The 25954-nt window shown below is 49.3% G+C and overlaps 1 protein-coding gene across 6 annotated transcripts in view; it reads right to left on the bottom strand.

Moving 5' to 3' along the window:
* Window positions 1–560: 560 nt before the first annotated feature.
* The window catches only part of GLI3 (GLI family zinc finger 3), a 280783-nt gene continuing 255389 nt past the window's right edge, over window positions 561–25954 (bottom strand). For 5 of the 6 annotated variants that reach the window (XM_045052197.1, XM_011280298.4, XM_019825278.3 and 2 more), the window contains 5 exons: window positions 19392–19541; window positions 17865–18029; window positions 11984–12274; window positions 7243–7573; window positions 561–6240 (listed from right to left, as the gene is read on the bottom strand). In XM_045052197.1, coding sequence (XP_044908132.1) covers window positions 3935–6240; window positions 7243–7573; window positions 11984–12274; window positions 17865–18029; window positions 19392–19541 — 3243 coding nt within the window. In that variant the 3' untranslated portion in view covers window positions 561–3934. The remainder of the gene's footprint in view (window positions 6241–7242; window positions 7574–11983; window positions 12275–17864; window positions 18030–19391; window positions 19542–25954) is intronic. The other variant, XM_045052198.1, reaches the window with a different exon arrangement.

Here is a 25954-nt window from a genome sequence, read left to right as displayed (position 1 = left end):
GACATCGGGGCTCATGAGAGAAGTCCTCCCTTGTGAATTAGGAAAGCTCAAAGAGTCCCTATGGTTGCAGAATCCCTGCTGGGAGATGGGGCGGGACACCTGGGTCTCCCACAGGATGGAAGTCCCCTGGGGACTTGCTGACGTACCTACAAGCGCGTGCTCGAGGGCCACATGCGTTATCCCCTATATCCCTTGAAGGGAGAGGATCACTTATAAAAGAGAAAGCAGTTCAGTTCTTAGACATCGAACCTTATTCGCATCCTTCCCCAGAGTCTGGCGAAGGGATAAAATGAAGGAAAAACGATTATGGTCGTAACCGGCGTGCCTCCCAGGTAGGCACCCTCACGGACGTCCCCACCGGCAGGTGCATCAGCACCCCAATTTGGGGAGGAGGAATGGGAGTCTCAGGACAGACGCGCACTCAGCTTGTCTGTGTGTGTGTGGGGGGGGGGGGTGGGAGTGGGGGTGGGTAGGGTCTGGGTCCAAACACAAGCTCTGGATCCTTCCCAGGGAAGCCGCTCTCCCTTCAGCTATGGATCAAATAAACGACCCTGGAACAATTTCAGTACAAAGCGTTTTTTATTGACATCGTAAGAAACATGGTTCTTTCTTTTTGTTACAAAATGAGTAGGTGGTTCTGAAAGCAAAAGTAGAGTCCACGCGTGGCGGGACCGCAGCCCCGGGCATGAGGTGGGCTTGGGGACCTCACCGCACGGCTGCAGGCTGATCCGAGACGGCCCCGGGCCGGCCACATCCGAACACTACGCCTACAATCCTTAAATGTATTTACAGGTGTTTTCTTTTAAAAAAGGATTACACGTTTTATTTTTTTAAAAATCTAAAAAAGGCGAAAAAAATGAAGTTGTATCTTATTTTACACGTTTGCAGGATACACAACGGTAACTTGTCAGAAGAGAACATCCTCCATCAGTTCAAAACAACACGGGAAACCGGGTTACAAGACAGCTCAGACTCGGCTACAATCGTGTGCTCGCGGCCGGCCGGGGAGCGCGCGGCCCGGAGCCCCGGTCCATCCATCGGGCGACACCAACTGGTCCCTCGCATCGACGAGATTAACATAAAATAAGGCACATACATCGCAAGAATCACAACTGCGGCTCGAGAGGATGAGCCAATATATGAGGAGCAGGGTGCAGTCTCGTCAGCTCTCCAGAAAAGAACACGGAATGGTTTAACCTGTGAAACTATGGTGAACACAGATGTTCAACAGGAGGACCATGTACGAGCCTGCATTGAAAGGCAGGATGTGAAACTAGGCAGTTGCTGCTGTCTCCCTCAACGCGTGGGGCAGGAAAGCAGAGAGAAGGTTGGAGGCTGGGGTGGGTCCTGTCCCAGCTGACACCAAGTCCACAGACTTGTACGTGGCCCCGACAGACCCTCCTTCCACTGACTGTCCAGCATCACTGCTCTCCCGGAAAAGTATGCCTTCTTCCTCCCTCTCCCCTCGTCCCCCTCTTTCTGAGACTTCCATGGAGAGAAGCCAAATGTGGAGCTGAAGCAAGAGTATCTCCTGCAAATCTAAGGGTAGAAGGTAAAAGTAGGAAAAGAAGAGGTGAAGGAAAACAGAGGCACAAGATGACAATGGTCCTCACCCAGCTGCCGTCCATCCTTCCACGAAGGACGAGGGTGACGTAGGAAACGATGGTAACTGAGAAATGGAGGTCGCCTCTGGGAATTTTACTGGGGAGGGCCGCGTGGTGCCAGGGACCCGCCGTCCTCACTCAGGAGACGGGAGAACGCCCAGGACCCAAGCTTTGAGACAGAGGGAGGATGGGGGTCAGACCAAACCGTGAGAGCATGTAAGATCAAGACCTGGAGATGCTCGGGTTTGTGGAAAAAGGAGACTCGGGGAATGGATCGCTGATTTTGTGACTGGATCCTGACCTGTGTGAGGAAAAAGCCTGGCTCTTTTCTGTTGGAACTTGGTAGACTCCACTCCACTGAGCTCAGATCAGTAGCCGTCTTTTGCTTTGGGGCTCTGTTCCACAGCAGATGCATCCTTTGACCTAAAAGTAGGTGCTGGCTGTGGGCGGGAAGGGTCTCAACATCCCTCTTGATTTCAGGAACATCCAATTGAAAGCAAACCCAACTTTGTTAGCCACAAAGTCCCAAAGGGCACGTTTACCTCCACGCTGAGATTCTTGGTCCAAATGAGAGAACACAAACATGAGAAAAACGGGCTGGATCTAACATTTTGTTTTCCTATGACCTATTATTTTATTTTACTTGACTTTGTCTAATACTAATTCAAATGGCAGGAATCAAGGGAAAAAGCCACCCAATTGAGTCATGAATCACTCTGGATAAATCCAACTCCAGGGTCAATGGGAAAAAAGGAGCAGGTAGTCTGAGGTGTTAATATTTTATTATTAATAGTTTACATATTTGTAAATGTGAAATGCTGGATAATCCATGTACTCTGTGCACACATAGTATGTCTTTTATGTGTATCGACTGCACATGGGAAGTAGCTGTACTCCTTTTAGTCTTTAAAATGTTTTAATCCAAAACGAAAGTACCAATTAAGTCCACATTCAGGACTAACTGCATAGAACATTTAACTTCTTAAATGGATGCATCGTTTAATAGACTGGGTGCAAGAAAAGGCATCCATCCACACAGCTACTAACCGTCCTCCCCAGTGCTCTTAAACACTAACAATTGTTAAAGGGATTTATTCCAAAGGTCATCATATGTGAGCTTTTTCTTTCACAACTAAGTTTTACCAATCCCTTAAAATAGGGCACTTAGAATAGAAATACTCCTTCACTACAGTGGAATTAATATATGGCAATGACATAGGCGGCTGCCGGGTTGTTTCAATACCTATATACTTGGAACTATATATAATCAATTCTCAGTTACCTATGACAACGGGTAAAGAGATGGAACTATCATTAACAAATACAGCAAACCCACAAATGTTCCCCCAACTATTTCTACCCAGTAGCTTCACTCTACAATCTACCTAACTTCTCGTCGGGACAGATGCAAGTAGCAAACTCGTGGCCCTTCCCCTCTCTCCCTGGAGCGCGGAACAGCATCGAACGGTCATGGGGACGGAGGGAGAAAAAGCAAGACAGAGAACTGAGGAGTTGAGCGTGTAGACGTACCTGCCCTGAGTGCACTCACGGACAGGAGAATTCTAAACCCCAACCGTGAACAAACTAGTTCATCTGCCAGAGCCCCAAATTCCCGCTGTGTGCAAGTGTTGAAAGCATGCCCTGACCTGAACTGGGGGGGGGGGGGGGGAGGAGGGGGAGCAGGTAAAAAAAATCGGTTATCTCTGCTACAGCGCCCCCACCAGAGATTCTTAAACTCACTATCCTTATTCTGATTCTTGTGCCCAGTGTGGGAATTACCAAAAACAAAAACAAAACAAAACGAAAACCCTCCAAAAAACCAAAAACAAACACAGAGCACATGTAAAGGGAAATTTGAAAAGCTGGAAGCATCACCCCTCGCTCAAAAAGCACACCAACTCCTATTTCCTTTGAGTAACAGAGAAACATATCAAATCCTTTCGTCTGACCTCTCTTTGAAAAGAAATGAGAACATGCACATCGCACATTTACACTGGTTTACTAGAAAGGGGGATGGGCTTATAGTTTAAAAAAAAAAAAAGAGGATGGTTCTAGTGTAACAATACTGATTCAAAACTGAAATGGAAGACAGTTTCTCCCTAGAATACTTTAGGGTTGTTCAGAGTCCTTTTCCATAAAAGGAATATACTTGAAACACATCCCAGTTAGGTGAGATGAGATTGCTAAAATACATACAGAACTAAAAACAAAACAAAACAAAACAAAACAAAAAAACAGCAAAAAAAACCAAAAAACAAAAAAACTGTGTCCATTTAATCTTTTAAACTCCTAAAGTTTCACGTTGGTTGGCAGCCTTCTCCCCTAACGCCCTATTGCATAACCGCAAGGAATTTGCTTTCTTCTGCGAGGGAGGTCAGCAAGGAGCTCATGTCCCCGATGGCCATGTTGGTGGTGCTCACGGACAGCGCGGGCAGCGGGAGGGACGCGCGGGGCGTTGTGAGGCGGGAGGAGGAAAGGGAAAGGTTCTGAATGATGCTGGGGCTCAGGGCTCCTGACATCAGGCTGGCGTGGTCCCCGTCGTCTATGATGGCATCAAAATCAATCTGCACCCCTTCCAGGTCATGGCCGTCAAGGCCGTCAACCGTGCTGGTCACCTGGTTAGCACCTGGGGAAAGTAATTCAGAGTTTTCGGCGCTGGCCCCCTGTAGCAGGCAGTTGGCTTCCGAGATGGAGAAGGAACCAGTCTTCATGTCGTGCTGACCGAAGCCAACGGGTTGGTCATAGAACTGACCAGAGTAACCCTGCACGTTAGAACACAGCTGATGGGGCTGCCCTTGCATCTCCGTCTTGATGCCGTTCACCTTGCAGGTCTGACTTGTGTCACTGAGCTGTCCCTGCTGCAGAGAGAGGCTGCCCCTCAGCGCAGCCTGGCGCCGGCCTCCCCCGTAGCCGGCACACGGCTGGTAGCCCCTGGCGGCCGCCAAGCCTGCCGGCTGGCTGCCGATGCAGGGAGGCCCTGGCAGGCCGCTCTCCGGCCCTTGAAAGACGTTGAGGTGTGAGGTAGCACTAACCTGCCCTAGCATCTGCTGAGCGCCGCGGCCGGCCCCTGGGTGGTGCACGCTGTCGCTGAGGAGCTGATGGGCCAGGTACCCCTGTTCCACCAGGTCTTGGGTGGCCATGCCACTCACCGCGGCGCCCGCGGACTCGCCGGGCACCCCCGGCGACAGGCCAAACTCTGGCTGGCTCCCGCTTCCCTGCGCTGAGGTGCTTTTCAGCTTTGCCGCTGGAATCCCGGCCCCGCAGACGCCGTCCGGCAAGCCGGGCGCCCCCGGCTGCCTGTTGAGGCAGTTCCCGTACTGCTGGGCCTTGTAGGGCTGTGCGTGGAAGGCGTTTCCGCTGTGCTCGGGGCCGCCGTAGGAGCTGCCGGGCTCTGCGAGGCTCTGGTAGGCCCCGCCTGGGCCAGCTCCGCTCCTCAAGGCATCCTGTGGGTGTGCGCCCGGGTTGCCGTAGAGGCCGAAGGCTCGCGGCTGCGGCGCCGCGGGCCGCGGGCCGCATTTCAGCTTGGAGGAGCACAGGTCGGCGCTGCCGGAGCTGACTTCGTTCCACTGAATGGGCAGGTCGGATTTGCTGGCTTCGGTGCAGGGCTGCTCCAGCCGGCGGTACTGCTGGCCGGCGTGGCCGTCGGGCAGCTCCGGAGGCTCAAAGTCCCCGGGCCCGCTCCCCAAGCCGGGCCCGGGGGGCACTTTGCCGTCGTCAGAGACGGCGCTTTGGAAGTGCTGCTCGTACCCCGCTTGGTTCTGGGAATTCAAATACTGCACCACGTCATCGGGCAAGAAATCCTCATCGTTCAGGTTCACGTCGGCGTCCACGGTCAGGGACTCCAGGGTGATGTTCTCAGTGATGCTCGGAGGGCAGGGAGACGGCAGGAAGTGGCGGGGCGGGCCGCCCTCGGGCCGAGTGTAGTTCTGAAGCACTAAGTTCCGCTTGTCCAGGGATGGGGGCAAACCCGGGGGGTCGAAGCCGTGGAGGCTGCTGAACCGCTGCACGCGGGGCAGGGAGAGGCTCTCGGACACCGTCCTCACCGGGTCGCTGGCCCTCCTCACGCCGTTGCCCAGCACGTCCGGGGGCAGTAGAGGGCGGCGGCCCGACCCGTGGGCGCCCCCGTCGCTACACCTCCGCGGAGGGTGGACGGGGGGCAGGGCCCCCGCGGGCTCCCTGCCGTCGCCGAGCAGGGCCATCCGGGTCTTCAGGCTCATCCTCTCCATGTTGGGCAGCGGCGTGGGGGGCGGCCCGCCCGTGGCCGCCGCGTACTTGGCTTTCAGCCGGTACTGCTGCGCGGGCGTGAGGCTGAGCAGGCTGGGCAGGCCCTCGCACTGGCTGGCCTCGCTGGACCTGCGCGACGCGTCCGTGGAGATGGGGTCGTACGAGTCGGCCACGCTCACGTTCTGGGGCCGGCCCTCGGCCTGGGACGCCTCGCTGGACCTGCGGCTGGAGAAGCAGGGGGAGATGCCCGAGGAGCGCCGGCTGCTCAGGTAGGCGGAGCTGATGGTGCTGGTGCTGCTGTCCCTCCGGTTGAGCATGTTCAGCATGGTGATGTCCACACCAGAAAGGTCGCTTCTGTTCGGGAGCAGAGTCATGGGCCCGCCCAAACTGCAGCTGGTACTGGGCTGAGTGCCTACGGAGGAAGGGTGGGAAACACGGATTCGTTTCAGGGTGACGTGGAACAGGCCCCGGGATTACAAGCCGGCGGGAAAGCTGGCCGACCCCCGGCTTAGACAAAACAGTAAAATCACCCTGGATCAGTTAAGCAGCTTCACAAGTGGAGGTCTAGGGCAAGATGAAGAGTCCTGGGATGTGCACACAGTGCCTGGGTTACAGGCAAGGCCAAGGCCATTCCAGGAGTGTCATATGGACTGGAGGGCTTCCTCGGACATCCTGAGAAGAGGGAGTCTGCCTGAGCTGGTGGGTGGGGAGGTTCCCCTTTTAGGATACAGCCCTGGTATTCGGTGCAATCTCAGGAGCGAAACCTGACATGGGTCTGCCAGTGCAAAAGGCTGCCTGGCTTCCCTTGAAACGTCAAATCAAGGTGGCTGCTGAACTGGGCCACCTGAGTGGCTCAGTAGGTTAAGCGCCTGACTTCAGCCCAGGTCATGATCTCGTGGTCCGTGAGTTCCAGCCCCACATCCGGCTCCGTGCTGACAGTTCAGAGGCTGGAACCTACTTTGGCTTCTGTATCTCCGTCTCTCTGCCCAGCTCCCACTCATACTGTCTCTGTCTCTCTTAAAAATAAATAAACATTAAAAAAAAAAAAAAAAGGTGGCTGTGGAACTCCCAACTGTAGACTGGAAACCAGATGGCAATGCTAACCCCAAATGTCTTTGTTGCAGGGATCTCCCCACCCTGGTCTAACAGCTACAATTTCACCATCAGAACGGTAGTCATGCATACAGTATTATCATCCTGTGTGCTACTTTCTGTTTCGGGATCATCCCCTTATTACCTGTTTTTAAAATATGGACTCCCCAGAAAGGCAACCCTGACACGTACGTATGCTGACAGTATAATGTGAGGACCAGGGGACATACCAACACACATCAAGCCTGGTTCCTCTCACACTGGTTTGTACAGAAAAGAACAGACAGCCCTGAGCTGACGTGAGGTAGGACACGGAACTCACCGTTTCCTATGAGAGGAGAGACTGCAGGGGCTTTGGGGGGTAGAATGGGGTTCAGTCGTGGCAGTATTCCATTCACTTGTTTGAGCCTTTCTAGTTTTACGTGTTCCATCCATTTGGTCCCTGCCGGATTCCTCCTGGCTTGCAAAGCGAGGGCCGTGGTGGCAGTGGAAATGGTCGAGTCCATGATTGGGGTTTCGTCGATGGCCCCGAGGTCTCCCACACCCCCGCCGTCGGTCAGAGGAAGCTCGAGCCCACTGTTGGAATAGTTGCTGATGGGGGACTGTTGGCTGCTGCATGAAGACTGACCACCAGGGCTTGGCTGAGATGTCTGCTGGGGTCGAGAGGAAAGCAGAGAAACGTCACCGCGAAGGAAAAAGGAAAGGGAGCTGGGAATGAGAGCTCATGCAGACCTAGCCCCGACGGGAGCTCAGCGGGTTGCATGAGAAGAACTATGTGCTGGTGAAGGGAGGCGGCCTCCCTCGACCACAGAGACTGATGGAATGCCAGGCGGATGTGCAGTGGGGGCGATGGAAGCCGGGCTTGCTGCACGGGGTGTGACTGGCACCACCTCCGCTTGTGGAATCCCGCCCCAGAGGCCAGCTCTGCAAACACACTCCCTCAGGTGCAATCCCGCTTGCACGACCTGACTTTATCCTCCGGGCAAAATACTTGGTCACTCTGAACCTCAGTTTCCTTATCCCTTATAAAAGGGGGACATCTTCCTTATCTTTGGGACCGTTGTGGGAATTGTGAGGCCCAGAAAGCGCACGAAATATAAAAAGCCCTGGGAAACATTTACTGATTGACTCTGAGAGCATCAGCTGGTCTTATTATCCCAGGTGGCTTTGGCCCAGAGGTTCATGCTGCTTGGCTACAGCATACGTGGAAGCTGAGCACCAGCAGCACACGAGACCCTCTCTGAGCTATTCAGGGATGGTTCCCCAAGCTCTCTGTGACCTCTGCCTCTTTCTGTGCGTACTTGACTGCTCTATAGAACCCCAACCAGGCTGTGGGTAAAGGCAGCTGTAGGAGGCACAACCTCCATCACTTAGCTTCTGCTGTACCCGGAAGGGTGGTGGGGGTGGGGGGCTTGAAAGGCTGCAAGTTACAGCCATCTGAGTCTGGGGAATGATCGAAAGTGCCCTGGCATTTCTCTAGGAGAATCAGGCAACGTCTCCCCGCCCCCAACCGCGTGGACTGTGGAAGACAATTCTGCAACTAGACAGAAACTTGATCTAGTCCACTGATTCTCAGTCAGGGAGAGGACCCCCCCGCCCCCCCTCCCCCCTGGAGCTCCTGGAGCTAGGGAGCAGAAAGCTGACTGTCCTCAGGTCTGGGGAGCACCATATAAAATGGCCCTCAAGGAGCAGTCTGCTCTATCTAAAATCCCACCGGTGCCCTGGTTGATACACAGTATCACCCCTTTTGTGTTGATAAGAAAAGTGATATTCGTTCAGAGAAGTTCAGTGACTGACCAGAGTCACAAAGTCACAAAGTCAATGGTGTGACCAGCCTAGACTCCCAGCTGGGGGCTAGTTCCATTCTTCCACAGTGCCTTCCTCCACCATTACTCTACAAACTGGAGCCTGACAGCAGCCGGAAGAGCAAATCCTCCAGGGAGAGAGAACTACACACACACACACACACACACACAGACACACTCAGTGACAGACACCTACTGCCCCAGGTGGGCTGCACGGTACCGTCGGGAAGGGGTTTTAGACAGAGGGCTTCTCAGTAGAACCCGTTAACACTCGCTCTGCAACCACAGCACACACACCCAAGCAAATGAACACTTTCTAAGTGAGTGCCATGTGATACACGAAGTTTGTCCTGGGCAACCAAGCAGAGCAAAGTGAGACACACAAATGGGATCATGAGTTCGTGAAGCCTCGCTTGAGTTTTGCTTCCGCAGAATCTTGGGAGTGCCGGGCCACCTGCTCCTTCCCAAGGTACTTGGAGCATCCAGAGTTCTCTTGGTCTTTTCCTCTTGGACTGTCCACTCCGAGTGCGTGCGTGTGAATCTGTGTGGATGTGTACGTACACAGGCACAGCAGACTCCCTTCCACAGGGCACAGGAGGAGATGCAAATGAGCTTGTAACGAGAGCTGCTCAGAGGAGCTCAGACATTTAAATATAGATTAACTTGCTAACAGCAAATGTATACAGATCGTCCTCAAAGAGGGAGGTACCTGTCTGGTCCAAGAATGAATTTACATGTGTCAATCTGATAATTAAATAGTCTTTGCGAACATCTGCTTGGTCGGCCCCAGTGTGATTTATTATGAAAGCCTAGACAAATAAAACGATGAGTTTCACCATCTAATTCCACATTTCCACATGCTGAACGTTCAAAACACATTGCTTCTATGTTTGAAACAGATCTGAGTAATGGTCACTACCAAAGAAATCACAAAGCACAAAAAAAAAAAAAAAAAAAGAAAAATGGAACGCTTAAAAGTTAAATGTTAAAATGAACACAAAACAAAAAGGGCAGAGAAGCCAAAATTCCCTCACCTTATTACCCACTGTCCTTAGGAAGTGAGAACAAGACATTTAGGAGCATTACAAAGAAGAGATGTGGAATTAATAAGAAAAAAAGAAGAAAGAATTTAATTCATAGCATGATGATCAAAGACAAGTTTTTAAAGAAAGAACATTAGAAATTAAATCTCATATGCATTAGTAAATGTCTATGAAGGTGTCTACTTCTATTCGCATGTGTATGTACACAATAACCCCAGTAGGAAGTTTGATTTTTTTAGCCTCACCTATAAAATATGGAGCTTCGTCTCGATCTCTATGATCCCTTCCAGCCCATGTTTCTATGGTTTAATTACTTTATAAAATAGTTCACATCTTGGGGCATCTCAGATGTCACTGAGCCAAATAACTATAAGTTCCTATTTCTACCAATTTTCTTTTTAAATAATGGGTGTTTGGAGAGGAGATGACAAGTTTCCTTGGGCTAGGGATGTACATTAAAGGTACAAGAGGCTCTGGGTCCGTAGGATGTCCAAAGAACATAAATCATGGTCTCTCGATGACATAATCTAGGAGACTACAGATTCATTTTCCTTGTTTCATTAAACACTTGAGGATAAACTGTTGAATGTTCTGCACAGTACAGGTGGACTTTATTTTAGGAAATTGATATGTGGTCCCGAAAGAAAGGATTATAGAAAACACTGCTCGTGAACTGATTAATTTTAAACCATAGTGATGAGTCATAACACACACATCAACTTTTGACTAAGGTGCCTTTTCTTTTTCTTTTCTGACTCAGGTGCTTTTTAAAAGCAAAATACAGCTACCCGCTGGGAAGTAATGATAAATCTGGAGAGCTCATTTGTATTATTTTTGGCTAGACTTTATGTCGCTTTCTAAAACTTGTAAGACAAACTCAGTAAGTCGTTAAAATTCAATCAGTCATTCAACTCCACTCTGTCAACCCTGGAACTGAATGTGCATTCCTTCTTACCCATACGTACTGCTGTGTGGTGATATCACTCTGGAATTCACAGGATGTCCACCCGATTGCTGGACTGTCCTCATTTTAAGAAAACACTTCCTTAAACTGAGTATACACATGCCTGCCTGACCATTTCCAGGCATCTGTTAATCTAAGCGCACGGAGTACCTGGTACCTTTCCTGGTACCAGGGAATCTACCTGGTACATTTCCTCCTTATGCAGAGAGCGCCAGACCAGAACCTGACACGTTCCCAGAGCTGACTCCATTAGGTACACTGCCAAATACAAATGTACTGAACCTCTTCGGACAGCTTCTCTTTTCATTTTTCTCATCTTCTAAAAAGTTTTAGATGTTTCAGTATGGCACATACATAAAGAAAAATCACCAACAGAAGTTTGAGAGAAGCTGCGACTGTAGCATAAACCGTCCATCAGTCACCAAACCAGAATGAGTTTTCCCTGTGACATCTTTCAAATGCCTCCCTTGCTCTCTGCCTCCTTGGTTCAGGTCCCACAGCAGAAATGGTCTCTGGTCTATCAAGCCAATCCCTAGCCTGGAACTCAAGCTGGCTTTTCTAAAATAAACCAGCTGTGCCAAGTCATTCCTCATCACCAGTAAAATCTAATCTTTCTTATCCTCGTTTTTACTTCTGCACATCCTCCCAGGGCCCCACGGTTTCTGCGGCCCTGCCCCTGCCCCTCTCTAAGTGCTGAACTTGAGGGCCACCCCCTCAGCCTCGCCAGTCACATCCTCAAGTGTGCGGGGTGGTTTGTTCCCCCCTTGAATGCTCTCATGCAGACTTGTGTTAAAGACCCAGCACATGGAGTTGTAAATATTTGCCTATTGCTGGTCTGTCTACCCTGCTGGACTGTAAGTGCCTAAAGCCCGGGGGCCACGGCTTATTTATCCCAGGGTCACCCGGGCAAAGCACAAGACAAAAAACATGTTTCCAGAAAGATAGAATGGATGATTTTCTGCATTATGGCCCTGCTGAAAATGTAGACAGTCATGCCTCTCTACCTGCCACAACAAAGTGGTCTGGCTCCAGATTGATTTAGCTAACCGTTAGCAAACCTTGATGCTCTTTTCATCAAGAAAAGATTCACCTTGAGTAAGGAAACCAGGTCTCTGAGCTCCTGACCTCTTCAATCAGAGAGCCCAGGGCAGTGAGGACCCGGGCAGTCTGGTCCCTCCTAATGCCCTAGCTGGCTTTTGAAAACGACCTAGGGTGGCTTGAGGTCAAGCAGAAGGAAAGTGAATGACATACCATGGGCTTCTCTGCCTTGACTGCTTTCACTTGGAGGCATTCTTCCCGCTTTGAGGTAGTGTTGCTGAGGTCCTTCTGCTCACCAAGGGCTCCCTGAGTCTGCCGGCCAGGTGACCTGGACTGTGAGTGGCTGCCGGAATCTCGTGGTGGGGGAGGCCGAGGATGTATGTCCCCACGCTGCTTCTTGGTGACATGAGCCTCTGGGCCATGCACTGTCTTCACATGCTTCCGGAGGGAACTGGGGTCTGTGTAGCGCTTAGTGCAGCCTGGGATTTTGCACACATACGGTTTCTGCCGAAAGCCACATGGAACGAAATAAGAGACGGTTGTCAAAGGGATAACGCCCCAGCCCAACAGTCTCGTGGGTGCACACCGTATCTTGAATTCCTTCAAAAGCACTGCCGCAAAGCTGTGACGTGTTCAAATACCTCTACGTACTAAGTGTTTAATAAAGGCCATCTGAATACCGGTCAGTGAATCTAGCTTTAATAGGCTATTCTTTTAGAGAATGTGCTAGGAGAGCGAGGAGTGCGTAACTTGCCTGTATGTTCTTGGAAACATTTATCCTGAGAGTAGGAAGAAGTATCCTGTGTCACGGTAGCTACTCAATAGGTATTTGAAGATGATGGTAACACAAGATGGTGGTAGCGACCACCATCTTCTTTTAAGAAGAAGGCTTAAAGACACCTGTCACCTAATCAGAAGAAAGCTATATGCCTTGGGGAGGGTCTGTGTGAAGAAATTCCTTAGGCATGTCCTGGTTCTCAGACCAAAAAAATCCCTACAGCCTTTGTGGAAATGTGCTCTCTATACACAGGCATAATTTTAAAACATTGCCAACCCCTCTTCAATGTTAGAGATCACGAAAATATGCCCGTTTGGGTGGCATTACCACGATCTGGGATGATCAGGGCTCTGAATATCCAGAACCTTTCGGATTTTCAAATCTCTAAAGCCCTGTTAGACCGTCTATGAAAGCTCACTCACAAACTGAGAAGGGCTGTTGGATGGTGTCCTGGACATGAGGGTTCCTGATCCAGGCTTTGCTCTTGAACACTTGAGGCCTGTGAATTATTTCATTTCCTTTGTGGGCCAGAGATCAAACCTACAAATGCTGTCATTAAAAAGTATATGGATGCTTATAGCTAAATTATTCACTGAAATCACAGAATCACTGTCACCAACTCATGACCAGTATCAGAACTGAGATCTTGTTTACCCGGCTTGAAATATAATATATACATGAGTGCTTATATGAGTAGATATCTATGTATATCAGAAGGTAAGCTATTAGGTAAGTGATAGTCATAAAAAGCATGATTAATGTAATGTACCCATTATATTAAAAAAGATGTCCTGTCTTAAAGAATGTATGTGTCTAAAAGATGCTTTTTCACTAAAAGCCCAAGAACAGACTGAGTGCTACATAAAACGATGAAATGTCCTAATGTAGTAAGTGAAGACTCCGAAAATTATCCCGAGAGACTTCACCTCCAAATTTGCGATTCTTTTGGGTAGAATTGATTCCCATTAACTATGAATTACTTCTATTCAGAGGCTTGTGTGATTTGCAGCATATATATAATGAGACGAGCACATCAAATTCTATGCATTAGGGACAGAAGAATGGCTCCAGCGATCAGGGCCATTACCTTATAGTGTTCTGACATCGGCCCTGTGCCTGCTCACCTCACTGCCGTGACAGGCTGTTCCATCAGCGGGAACACTGGGATGTGTGGTGCAGGTGTCAGGGAGGGGTTGGGCCGGGGGAGGGCACACAGCCAGGCCAGCACTATGCGTCTGAGAAGCTCCTGTTCCCATAAATATATGCATGTGTATACTATGGGTTAGTTGGGAAAGGAGGACACAGCTAGAAATGGAGAGTCTATGCTTCCAGGACCGACAGCACCTACAAGTACATATGGACCCATCCATGTGCCCTTGTGTGTGAGCATACACACTATCCCCTTAAAAAAAAAACCATCAGAACACGGGTTCAGGAAACTTGATGCATTAACGAAAAAACACATTAACCCAATTACGTGGCTTCGCCTCCAAATTCAGTTGTGATCAATGGCTGAGATGAAACAGAACTGTAGGTGAAGATAAATGTTGCCGGTCTCACGGTCCGAGATAACTCAACTTCTGCCATGGCTGTCTTCTTTTTGACCCCCTGAACCGAAGGTACTTTGTGAAAGCCATGGATACTTTTGTGTACTTGACTTTGTAGAATTTACCCAACTAGATTTTTCAATAAACATTTCGTGGTCCCTACTCTATGCAAGACTCTGTGAACACAAAGTTATATACCGCAGGATTTGATGTCAGGGGATATAAAATACGCAGGAGAAATATGACAGCACGTAATTATCACCAGGGTAAACTCTGAATGCTACAGAATGATGTGGACACAGGGGAACCATTTTTCAGTTGGGGTGATTGGAGGAGGCATCAGTTATTAAGTTTTTACATCTGGGTATAATGCCCAGCTCACTGGGTCATGGTAAGGGTTAAACAGGACAACATACACGAAATGCTCACCCTGATGTGTTGCACACAGTAATTACTCAATGAACAGAACTTTATTAGGAGGAGGCATTGCAGCTGGGTCCTGAAAGAAGAACAAGATTCTGAGGGATAAAAATGAGGGAAGGGGATGCGAAAGAAAAGCCAAGGTCCAGACTCAGGACTGCTTCGTGCACAGGGGCATGGCTGTCAGTGCCATTCATGGCCACAAAGGTAAGAGGTCAAGCCTGGAAGGGCAGGCTTGGGCCCAGTGACAGCAGGTACAAGCCCAGGGAGTCTAAACTCTCCCTAAAGGTAAGAGGGAGCCATTGGAACTTTCTGGAGAAGGAGATACCACTGAGTCAGACCCCAAGGAAACTTGTTTAGTGTGGCTTTGGGAGGACATAAGCTGTGTGGTCTGGAGGAAGGGTCCCTGGCAGAGGTCACTGCTACGGCCCCACATGGGTGAGGCAGCCTGGGGGTGGGTGGGGAGGGCCAGACTGGCTTCTAGCCCACGGTATTCTGTGCCGAACCTGGAACGGCAAGGCGCTGTGTCACCTAACTAGCTCTCCCTATTTGTTTAGCGAATGAATGAAAGTACAAATAAGAAAGCAAATAAGTGAAAGAAGATATCTAGGATTATCTAGGACCGTCTTATGACACAAATCTAGACTTCCTGGACAAACTTAATTTTGGTGGATGTGAAAATGTCCATCATTCGGAAGGCCCAAGCCTTGCATGCTCAAGGCTATTTTAAATTTATTTTAGATAAACTGTTCCACCCTGGTGAAAGAGAGGACTGACCGAGGTATCTCTTACTCTCCTAATGGATAAACTTTCATACAGCATCGCACTTTTTACCTCACAGAAGTGTACAAGCTTAGCTGTAATGCATTTAAGCATAGCAAACTGCGGGGCACATATTTTAGGTCCATAAGAAAGACACAAAGCTGAGTAAGTATGTTTGTACATGCGCATACCACTAATCTTAACACACTCACTGCCCCAATTTCTCCATAAGAACAGGGGTGGGCCCTGGGCCCTGGGCCTATATACTATAGGAATGAATGCCTTCTAAATTTCTAGTCATAATTGTGCGTATATATATATATATATATATATATATATATGGAATGCAGTTAAGTATTTTAATTTAATTCTAAGTTAATCGCATTCCCTAAAACATTTTAAACTGAGATATAATTCACACACCATTAAAAGAACACTTCGAAATTGCACAGTGCAGTGGCATTTTGTACATCCGCAATCTTGTGCAACTGTCACTACTATCAATCAAATTCTAGGATGTTTTCATCATCCCCAAAAGAAATCCTTACCCTATTCCCTTCCCCTCAGCCTCTGGCAACCACTCATCTGCTTTCTGTCTCTATGGATTCGCCCAGACTCCCTGGAGGTTCTCACAAAACAAGTACAGTAGGTAACACTACAAGAAATGCGGGTAGTAAAAGCTTTTTTATTATGTTTTAAAATATTTTCCTTTGTTTATATTTGAGAGACACAGAGAGAGACAGAGCATGAGCAGGGGAGGGGCAGAGAGAGAGAGGGAGACCCAGAATCCGAAGCAGGCTCTGGGCTCTGAGCTGTCAGCACACAGCCCGATGCGGGGCTTGAACCCACGAACCGGCAGATCACGACCTGAGCGGAGTCGGACGCCCAACCGACTGAGCCACCCAGGTGCCCCTGTAAAAGCATTTTTGACGTGAAAATATGGGTATGTGGGATCTCCCCCAAAGCATCCTCAAACAGTTGACTAATAATGAGATTCCAAAGGATGCAATCTCCTTAGTCCACCATGACCCTTTCAAAAAGAGTTCACACATGTGAACCTGCACATATAAGCTTCAGTGTGAGTGTGCTTTTAAGAAAGTGTGGGGGACGCTTGGGTGGCTCAGGGGGTTAAGCGTCTGATTCTTGATTTCTGCTCAGGTCATGATCTCGCGGTTTGCATCGGACTCTGTGCTGACACTGCAGAGCCTGCATGGGATTCTCTCTGTCCCTTTCTCTCTGCTGTTCCCCTGCTCGTACTCTTTCTCCCTCTCTCTCAAAATAAAGAGATAAACTTAAAAAAAAAAAAAAAGTGTCGTTAATCTCTTCAGAGATGTTTTTGCTCTGTCCCTTAAGCTGAAGGGACATTTGGCAAGGACCTTAAAAGCCAATGGTCCCTGAGCTGAAAGGTCAAATGCTCCTCTCTCACACACTGCAACCGCACTGATGACGTGCTTAGTGGGGCAGAACGATGTCTCCTGTTGACAAATTCTGGCCAGCCATCGCATTTTTACCCAAAACCTGAAGAGCTTTTTTGTTCATCTCTGGATTCATTCAAGAGAAGGCATCACAGACAAGTCAGAACTTGAGCTAGACCTTCAAATAGAAGCTGGAGGCCTACAGGTAGACATGCTTTTTAAAACAGAGGCAAAACAGGGGCACCTGGGTGGCTCAGTCGGTTGGGTGTCCGACTTCGGCTCAGGTCGTGATCTCACGGTTCGTGGGTTCAAGCCTTATATCGGGCTTTGTGCTGACAGTTCAGAACCCGGAGCCTGCTTTGGTTTCTGTGTCTCCCTCTCTCTCTCTGCCCCTTCCCTGCTTGTGCTCTGTCTCTCTCAAAAATGAATAAAAATTAAAAAAAAAAAAAACATAAGCAAAATAGTTTGGAATCATTTTCATTCTTACGCTCCTTCTGACATTTTGGGGGGATAAGTACCTACAAATAACAGCAACACAGCAGGAACCACCCATTAACCATGCGGCTTTTATTCAATATGCTGTCTTAAATGACTGACCAGCAACCATTCTGGCTTGCTGAGAATAGCTCTCCCAAGATCCTCTGGAATTGAGAATGTCTGGAAATCCTGTTTAGCCAAGGCTGGTTGCCCTGTGAAAGTCTTTTTGGATATAATGCATTTAAAGATACCACCTGGAGAAAGCAAACAAAAGTGGCTGTCTTAGCAGTAAGCTATCAGCTGTCAGCACACTGCTTCTGATCTATCCTGGGTGCTTACAGGGTCGTCCTCTGCATGGATCCGTGCTATTCCAGGCGGAGCAAGCGGTATCAATGCCACAGTTAAATGCTCCGACTGTTTGACCAGTAGGTGGCAGTTCTGAACAACGTGAGACTAGTCAGGGGTTTGAAGTTCCCTCCTGATCTGCATTCCGCGGCAAACCAGGCCCCTTTTCAGCCCCTACCTCTGAGGCTCCGGGCCCCCACCTGCAGCCGCAGCCAGTGCACACTCATGCTGGGGATGGCAGACAGGAAATCAGACGGGATGGGCCTCCCCTCCGTGTGCATTGCCCACGAGGGCTCTTTGTTTGCACCACGAGCTCTGGGCCCAAAGAATGTCTCGTGGAGGAGCCTCACCTCATTGGAATGCGTCCTGTTTTGGTGCTTGGCGCGATCGGAGGCATTTGAGAAAGCCTTGTTGCAACCTTCGTGCTCACAGACGTACGGTTTCTCTCCAGTGTGGGATCTCAAGTGCGTTTTCAAGTTTTCTAGTCTCGAGTAGGCCTTTGTGCAACCTTCAAACTGGGGACAACAGGTAAATCTGCATTACTCCACACAATCCCGGCTTATGCCCAACAGTCCCTCAGAGTTGATGAAAGACTGACGTCTGGAGGGTCAGCAGCTTTTTAAAACCGAGGAACAAAAGTCCACTAAACTCTGCATTTATTGGGATTCAGATGGGGCTCAGTGCAGTTCAAGAGACTGCATTTTCAGGGCTAGTAAAAGTCCTGGAGGTCTTTTTTTTTTTTTTTTTAATAGACCACTCAATGTGCACAATGGGTTTCATTATCTGCTCACTGATCTCCTCAAATTCCCACTGATTTTAGATTCAGCACAAAGTTCACTAATATGGCTTTGTGTCCATACAAAGGCACGGAATTTGATCATGTTTGTAAAGGGCCTTTAAGATGTAAAGTGCAGGGCTGAGCAGTGCCCATGTGTTTGGAGGCACCTCAGGGAAAGAGGCTGAGTCCCAGCCACCCTGCGGGTCGATACCAGGCCATGGGGACAGACTAGGAAGGCAAAGAAAAACTCTCAAGTCATCTGGGTTATACTTTTAAAAGTGAACTCAAGTGTTTCAAGTCCAGGCTCGCACCTCCTTCTGCCCTCCGAGTCCTCCAGCGTGATGGGCATTTGTGCTGGGGTCAGCGTGGTGGTCACATGCTCATTCCCACCCAGTGCCCGCCAGGGAATCCCAGCCACTGCTGCCCACTTGCCACTCTGCACAGCTGTGCTATGTGATGTGCTAGCTGCTTGCCAGCAGAGGCTGACTTTATATTTACCGTTCTTTAAATTAAATTAAATTAAATTAAATTAAATTAAATTAAGAGGCACCGGGGTGGCTCAGTCGGTTAAATGTCCAACTTCAGCTCAGGTCATGATCTCACGGTCGGTGAGTTCAAGCCCTGCATTGGGCTCTGTGCTGATGGCTCAGAGCCTGGAACCTGCCTTTGGATTCTGGGTCTCCCTCTCTCTCGGCCCCTCCCCCGCCTCTCTCTCTCTCTCAAAAATAAACATTAAAAAATTAAAAAAAATTTTAAATTAAAAAATTATCAGTTCCTTGGTTGCTCTGGACAAGTCTCAAAAGCACCCAAGAGGCACATGTGGCTCATGGCCACCTTGTTGGACAGCGCAGACGACTTCTACTGTCCCCCAAAACGTGGCTGTTGCTCTCCACTTCTGGCAATCCCCCCCATTTCAGAACCCCTTCTCAGAACTACCGGCATTCAACACAGACCCCCGTGCCTCCAGCCACCCAGCCGCACCCCCCTCAGCTCGGTTCATCAGCATAGCATGTAGAGGCCCACGGGTGACCCTGAACCCCAGCCTGACACGCACTAGTGCCAGATGGCCCCAAGCCAGCAGCCTGTGCCGCACACTCACAGTGCATTTGTGAGGCTTCTCCCCCGTGTGTCTCCTCATGTGCACCACCAGCATGTACTGGGCTTTGAAGGGCTTCTGCTCTCTCGAGCAATCCAACCATCGGCACACGAATTCCTTCTTCTCACCATGAATATGGTCATTATTTATATGCTGGGGGTTGGAAAAAAAAGAAAGGGAGAGAGCAATGCAGGACTCCTTTCTGAAGGCTACAGAAGGGGGCACAGAAAGTGCCCCAACCGGAGGCCCTAAGGAACATAAGACAATTTTATATACAAGTGATTTTGTGTCAGTTCGTATGTTTCTTAAATAAATCTGTGCACGCTTCATTTCTAAGTAGCAGGAGTCTCCCTATTCGGAGGAAGCTGGGTGTCCCAGAAATGCCTCTGAAGGTGGGGGGGTTGTGAAATGAGGTGAGCCCGCACATCCTCACCGGGCCTCTGCAAAGTGGGGCGTCTCATGGTCGACAGAGCAGCTGGGTGCTCCCCAGCTCGCACGCGCTCTGGGTCCCGGGTTAGCGCTGTGGCCGAGACTGCAGAGAACGGGAACACGAGCACACGTGTGTGTGTGCACACCTGATTCTGCATAAAGGGCCAGCAAAAAACCAAAGCACCTTTTCAAACTACACTTTAGTTCCAATTTGTGGGTTTTTTTCTCGTTGGGTAATAATCACAGACAAACGAACTAGCTACCGAAGAGAACCAGGGAGCAACAAAATGCTTTAGTCGCAGGATCTTAGCCTTCCTCAGGGACAAAATAAAGGGATGACTTCCCTAAGTGCTAAGGTTCTTTCCAGCTCTATGTAATTCTATTAACTTGGTTTTTAATATGAAGAGAAATTTCCCTGAACTCCTTATCAATTCAAAGTTTTCAAATAATGTTAGGCTCCCTGGATTCACACCCCAAGACCCAGGAAACCTAAGGAAGCACCAGAGGCAGAGAAAGTTCTCAACTTGGATCCCATTTAAGTCAATTTAAATAAGATGATGATGTGATTTAAGTGTCCAGTTATGGGTTAGTGAGGAAAGCTGGGTCCTGGGTGGAACCTGTTGCTTTTATTCTCTGGTTACCCCACATCCTATTTGCCTTCATTTAAGGCTCTTGCAAGCCCTTTCTGAAACATCCATGGAAACCCCCCACAAATGAATCTGTTCAATGAGAGAACACTCCCTTTGGGTTCCATGCACTGTGTGCTGTGACAGAACACTTAATTACTTTCTTGCTTAGGCTCCGGCTCCTGAATGAGTGGTCTCCGGGGGCCTGAGGGCAAGATGCCACCCTCAGTCGGCCTTTCTCCGTTCCTCTAGGAGGCGGCCCGCTAGAACAAATGACGTTGGTCCCACTTTCTGGAGTTGAAAAATGGGTGCGGGCAGAGAAAGGCAGTTGCTGTGAACTCTCTGTCGGAGAGTTGAGCAGCTGTCGGAAAGGTGGAAGAACCGAGGAGAGTGGGTGACTGAGCAGAGCACAGCGGGAGACAACCAGGGTCCTCTCAGAAGCGCTGCAAGCCACAAGGAAACCACACGGAGTCACTTGGGTCCCCAAGGGTGTAGCAACCCAGGACACACAGACGTGGGTGTCCTCTGAAAAGCCAACTATCCTAAGTACTAGCATTTCTTAAAAGTTATGTATATGAGGGTATGAGGAGAACAGAGGTGCTGGACAGGGGACACCATGCAATCTTCAAATTTATGCTTCAAGCGCATCTTTGCGGCCCACACCTATCAGCCAGGACTGTCCTGAGGTATGCCAGAGCCCAGCCTTTAAGCCCATGGAACACACAAGGGCTCTGCAAACTCTCCTTTCCAGGGGAAACAGCTGCTGATCGCACAAATCCATTCCCTGAACACTGCTCTTGGTTCACTTTCTCCCAAGTCATTGGAAATAAGCTACTTGGATTGAGGTACACGAAAAGAAAAAGGAGACAGGAGGGGAAGGAGGAAGGAGGAGAGGGGCAGGCTGAGCTGGAAAGCTGAATTAGAACCAGGGCTGAGACTCCTCCTGGAGGGCAGGATCCACATCTTTTAGCTTCTTATTCTCAGCAACTGATCAGTGTCCCTGGCACCTGGCAGGTCCTCGGTAAATATTTGCTGAATTGATTCGGACTCATGTGCACACTGAACTTTCACTGGACAGAAGAGCTTGAACTTGATGCTCCTGCTGATCTAACTCAGCTTCATTTCACCTGGTATCCATACAACATGACTGCAAGTAAAGGGTTCTATTACTTGAAGATAACACACTCTCAAGAATTCAAAAGGATTTGAATGGTATGCAGACGTGAGCTCTACCCTGCTGGGTGGAATGAGCGAATACAAGGTGAGTTCACTCTATTTTGCATGTACACTTCCTGGAGAGAACTGAGTGCTTGTTACCCAAGACTCCCAGGTCTCCGAGGGGAGACGTGTGGGGCTACCTGAGCATGAGCTGGAAAATCAGAGTTTTCTGAGTGGATGCTGCATTTAAGCTGAGTCTCAAGTTTTCTAGAAACGCTTTTTCTCATCAATTAACAAACGCTTCCTGTACGGTCTGTGATTGCAACGTTTTACTGGTCTCTCATGCGTTTACTGGGGCTGTGTGTACTGGGGTCCACTCCACACCAGGCCCTGTGCCGGGGAATCAGACAGACATGCTTCCTGCCCTAAGGAAATGACAGTCTACCGGAGCCAAGCAGATAATGGCTTAAATTACCATATAATTACAGTTGTGATCAGTGTTATGAAAGGAAGTAAGAGGGTTTTCTAAAAATAATTAACAGGGGGTCTCAAATCTGTGTCCAAAGAGCAGGGTGAGTTTCTTCAATGACGTGGCAGGACCTAAGCGAGGGGCAGAGACCAGCCAGGTGCAGATCGGGAATGGGGTGGGGAGAAAGGGTCAGCACGGCAGAAAAGTGAGACCTGTGGGACAGAACCTGGTGCCTTTGAAGAATAGTGTGAGGAACATGCGTGGCAGGAGAGGATGGGTGGATGGGTCTAGCAGACACAGGAAGCTTCCAGCACTGCCACTGCGTGGTGCAGTAAGAAGGTAAGAGTTTCCACGGGCTGGGAGGATGCCGTTGAGGTAGGCGAGCTTGGGCCCACTTGGGATGCAGAGTGCTGGGTCAGATCACCAGCAGCACGACTGCAGGATACAACCTTGGACAGAACGTACGTCCAGAGAGCAGCACTTGGACGCCTGCCCCCAAGGACAGAGTACTAAGGTTAACGGGCCTTACTCGGGGCGGGGAGCTGGAATGAGCAACAGGGGAGGCGTCAAGGGTGGCCAGTGAAGTCAGAGACTCTAGGAGGAGAGGGAAGGGGTCTGTTCCTCTGGGTGAGGTAACTGAGGAGAAGCCAACACCCCAGCAGCCCCCTCAAGTGCATGCCAAGCGACGGAAGGCTCTGAAGGAGAGGTTTAAACCAGAAGGCTGGGAAGTCACAGCAGCGGTCTACAAAGGTGTGGAGGGACCCGCTGCAAAGCTGGAAGAGAGAACTGACAAGGAGCTGGAGAGCACAGTGACTAAAAGATCCCCTTTTCTATTTATACCTCAACAACTCTCATCGATCTTGGCCCCTGGGACGATCTCTAACCCGGGGATCCCATGGAGATCAGCCATTGGATCCCCACATGGGGAGGGACGCAGAAGAATCTGCACCAGGAAGTAGGGGCGACCTCACTTTCCCAAAGGTTAGCATCTTGGGTATTTTCCTTGTTGGTCCCTGTACAGGAGACCTGAGTTCCATCTCATATGCTTTTATAATTTGCTGAAACTGCTCGAGTGAAAACTTGGAGTGAGACCACAAGTTATTTTTCTTGAAATGAGATCCTACCACCTCAGCCGGCAGGGCCCAGGTCCAAGTGCTGAGCACAGGACGTAATCAATTACTCTGCAGAAATACGGATGCATCCTTCTGCCTACGTGGGCAGCTCAAATACATTTTAAGCTGAACACATTTCCTGGCCCTAGATTTCAAGTGAAAATTCAAATTCTAAGAAATCATAGATTTTACATGTCCATGGGTCCTAAATATTTACATTTCTTTCCCAAGCTGCTTAGGCCTCTGTGGCGAGTGTCCACAGGAGGGCTCATCTTAGGGTGGACCCTATGCTACAGTGGGAAGAGTGCGGGGTGGGCATCGGAAGATGCCTCCCAGATCAATTTCTGATGAGCTGTGTACCTTTGGACAGCTCAGTTCTCCCACTTGAACCTTGGTTTTCTTGTCTGTTAAATCTTGGTGATGAACCAGAGATCAGGTGTCAGCAAACATTATCTGTAAAAAGCCAGACACTAATCTATTTTAGGCTTTGGTGGTCAGAAGTTTGTAGGCACTCAAACTTTGTCGCTGTTTTAGGCGAACGGCCACAGACAACGTGTAAGTGAACAGGTACAGCTGTTTATCCTTGACACTGAGCAGTTCACATGTCAAGAAATATTCTTAAAATTTTTTTCAAGGGGCGCCTGGGTGGCTCAGTTGGTTGAGCGCCTGACTTCGGCTCAGGTCGTGATCTCATGGTTCATGAGTTCGAACCCCGTATCGGACTCACTGCTGTCAGCACAGAGCCCACTTCAGATCCTCTGTTCCACCTCCCACCCCTGCCGTGCTCTTGCTCTCAAAAACAAATAAAACATTAAAAAATATTTTTTTCAACCATTTAAAACTGTAAAAACCATTCTTAGCTCAAGGGCTGTGCAAAATCATGCAGTGGGCCAGACCTTACCTGTGGGCCATTGGTCTGCTCACCCCTGATTAGGTGATTTCAGTCTCTTCCTTGGACTAGCAGAGCCCATGACATTCTTTTAAAAGTTTTCTTTATTTTGAGAGCAAGAGTATGGGCAGGGGAGGGGAAGGAAGAGGGAGAGCAAGAATCCCAAGCAGGGCCTGTGCTGTCAGTACAGAGCCCGATGCGGGGCTCGAACTCATGAACTGTGAGATCATGACCTGAGCCAGAATCAGGAGTCAGATGCTTAATCGACTGAGTCACCCAGGTGCCCCAGAGCCATGACTTTCTTGGTCAGGCTGGCTCTCAAGCCTGAGGAAGTAAAATTAGAGGGAGGGAGGTTTCAGTGCAGGGAAAAGAAAAAGCCATGGGAAGGAAAAAAGCCAGGATCCTAGGCTAAACAAGGGAGGGACATAGGCCAGACAGACTCCTCCTGCATTGTGATCCTAGGATGGGGTGGATTTTGCTCACCAAAATCCCAGGTAGCTAAGAAGGCTATACAGAGTGAATTCTTAACATTCCACAGACAGAATGATCCCATGTGAAGCTGGCCTGAAATTCAATGGGCATGTGTTTATTTGTGGTTTCATTGAACATTTGGCTTCCTCGCAGTGAAAACGTTAATCAAATATATAAATAATTTAATTGGGAGGGAAAATAATGCATGATTAAATTCCAAACTAATCCAACACAAAGACATGCAATTTGCCAGAGGCCCAAGCTCCAGAAAGAGATAGATGGTGTAAATTACGGTGCTGTATGTCAGCTCTCTCAGCCGGGCCGCTCAAAACTCTCCCGGTCTGAACAAACAGGATGGGGATGCCAGGACCAGGCAACTGCCTCGAAAAGGCCGGGTCCCACCACACAGTCTCTCCATGATTCCATTTTCCAAGCAGTGTTGTAAGCCTTTGCCTCCGGAAATTGATGGCTGATGAAACAAATAATATATCTGAGGTGCCCAGAGCAAACCAGCCAAGTTGCTGTTTCCCCACTGAGATGTGTTTGCAGCAAGGTGAGCCAGGACCAGGCATGCATTCCCGTCTTGTCTGCTCCCCATGGAGCCTCGGGGTACAGAGGAAGGTGGGAGAAGTCTCTCTGTTGTCCGCCTGGCCATGGAGGCAACCAGCTACTTGCATCAGCCTCGGAGGCTTCAGTGCTGTGGGAAGAAAGACCCCGAAGGAAAATGGGGGAAGGGAAGCTTTTCTGTCACCATCAGCAAAATGGAAGCCACAATGGACTTCACGAAGCTAATCAGAATCCTTTCTTCTGGCTTCGTTATTTCACTCCCAGTAAAGAGCAGGCAGTTCCTCTGCAGTCTAATTGCTAACCCTTCAGATGAAATGCACGCGTGTGGTCTATCGACCCCGAATGTTCGCGGCTCTCCAAATAAAGCTGCTATTCAAGCGGTTCGTGAACCTTGGAAGCACACTGGTGCTTTCTATCTATCTGCCTCCCTCTCCTTCTGCCAGATTCTCCGCCGATTCCCACTCAGAAAGCACAAGCTTTCTAGACAGGTAAGCAGCTTCCATCTGAGCAACCGGGCGCGAGGTGGGTGTGGAAGCTCCTCTCATTTCCGTTCAAACTCTGCCAGCATAGCACACTGGTCAGCAGACAAAGTCCTTAAATCAGGGGCGCCTGGGTGGCTCAGTTGGTTAAGCGTCTGACTTCGGCTCAGGTCATGATCTCACGGTTCGTGGGTTTGAGCCCTGTGTTGGGCTCTGTGCTGACAGCTCTGGAGCCCGCTTTGGATTCTGTGTCTCCCTCTCTCTTTCTGCCCCTTCCCCACTCGCACTCTGTCTCTCTCTCTCTGAAAACTGAACATGAAAAAGCCTTTTTTTAAAAATTAAAGTCTTTAAATCAGACAGCTCCTT

This window comes from Felis catus, chromosome A2, assembly GCF_018350175.1.
Source record: "Felis catus isolate Fca126 chromosome A2, F.catus_Fca126_mat1.0, whole genome shotgun sequence".
In the NCBI taxonomy this organism is placed as follows: domain Eukaryota; kingdom Metazoa; phylum Chordata; class Mammalia; order Carnivora; family Felidae; genus Felis; species Felis catus.
Note: the sequence above shows the minus strand (reverse complement) of the source record. Positions and strands in the feature narration are given on the sequence as shown.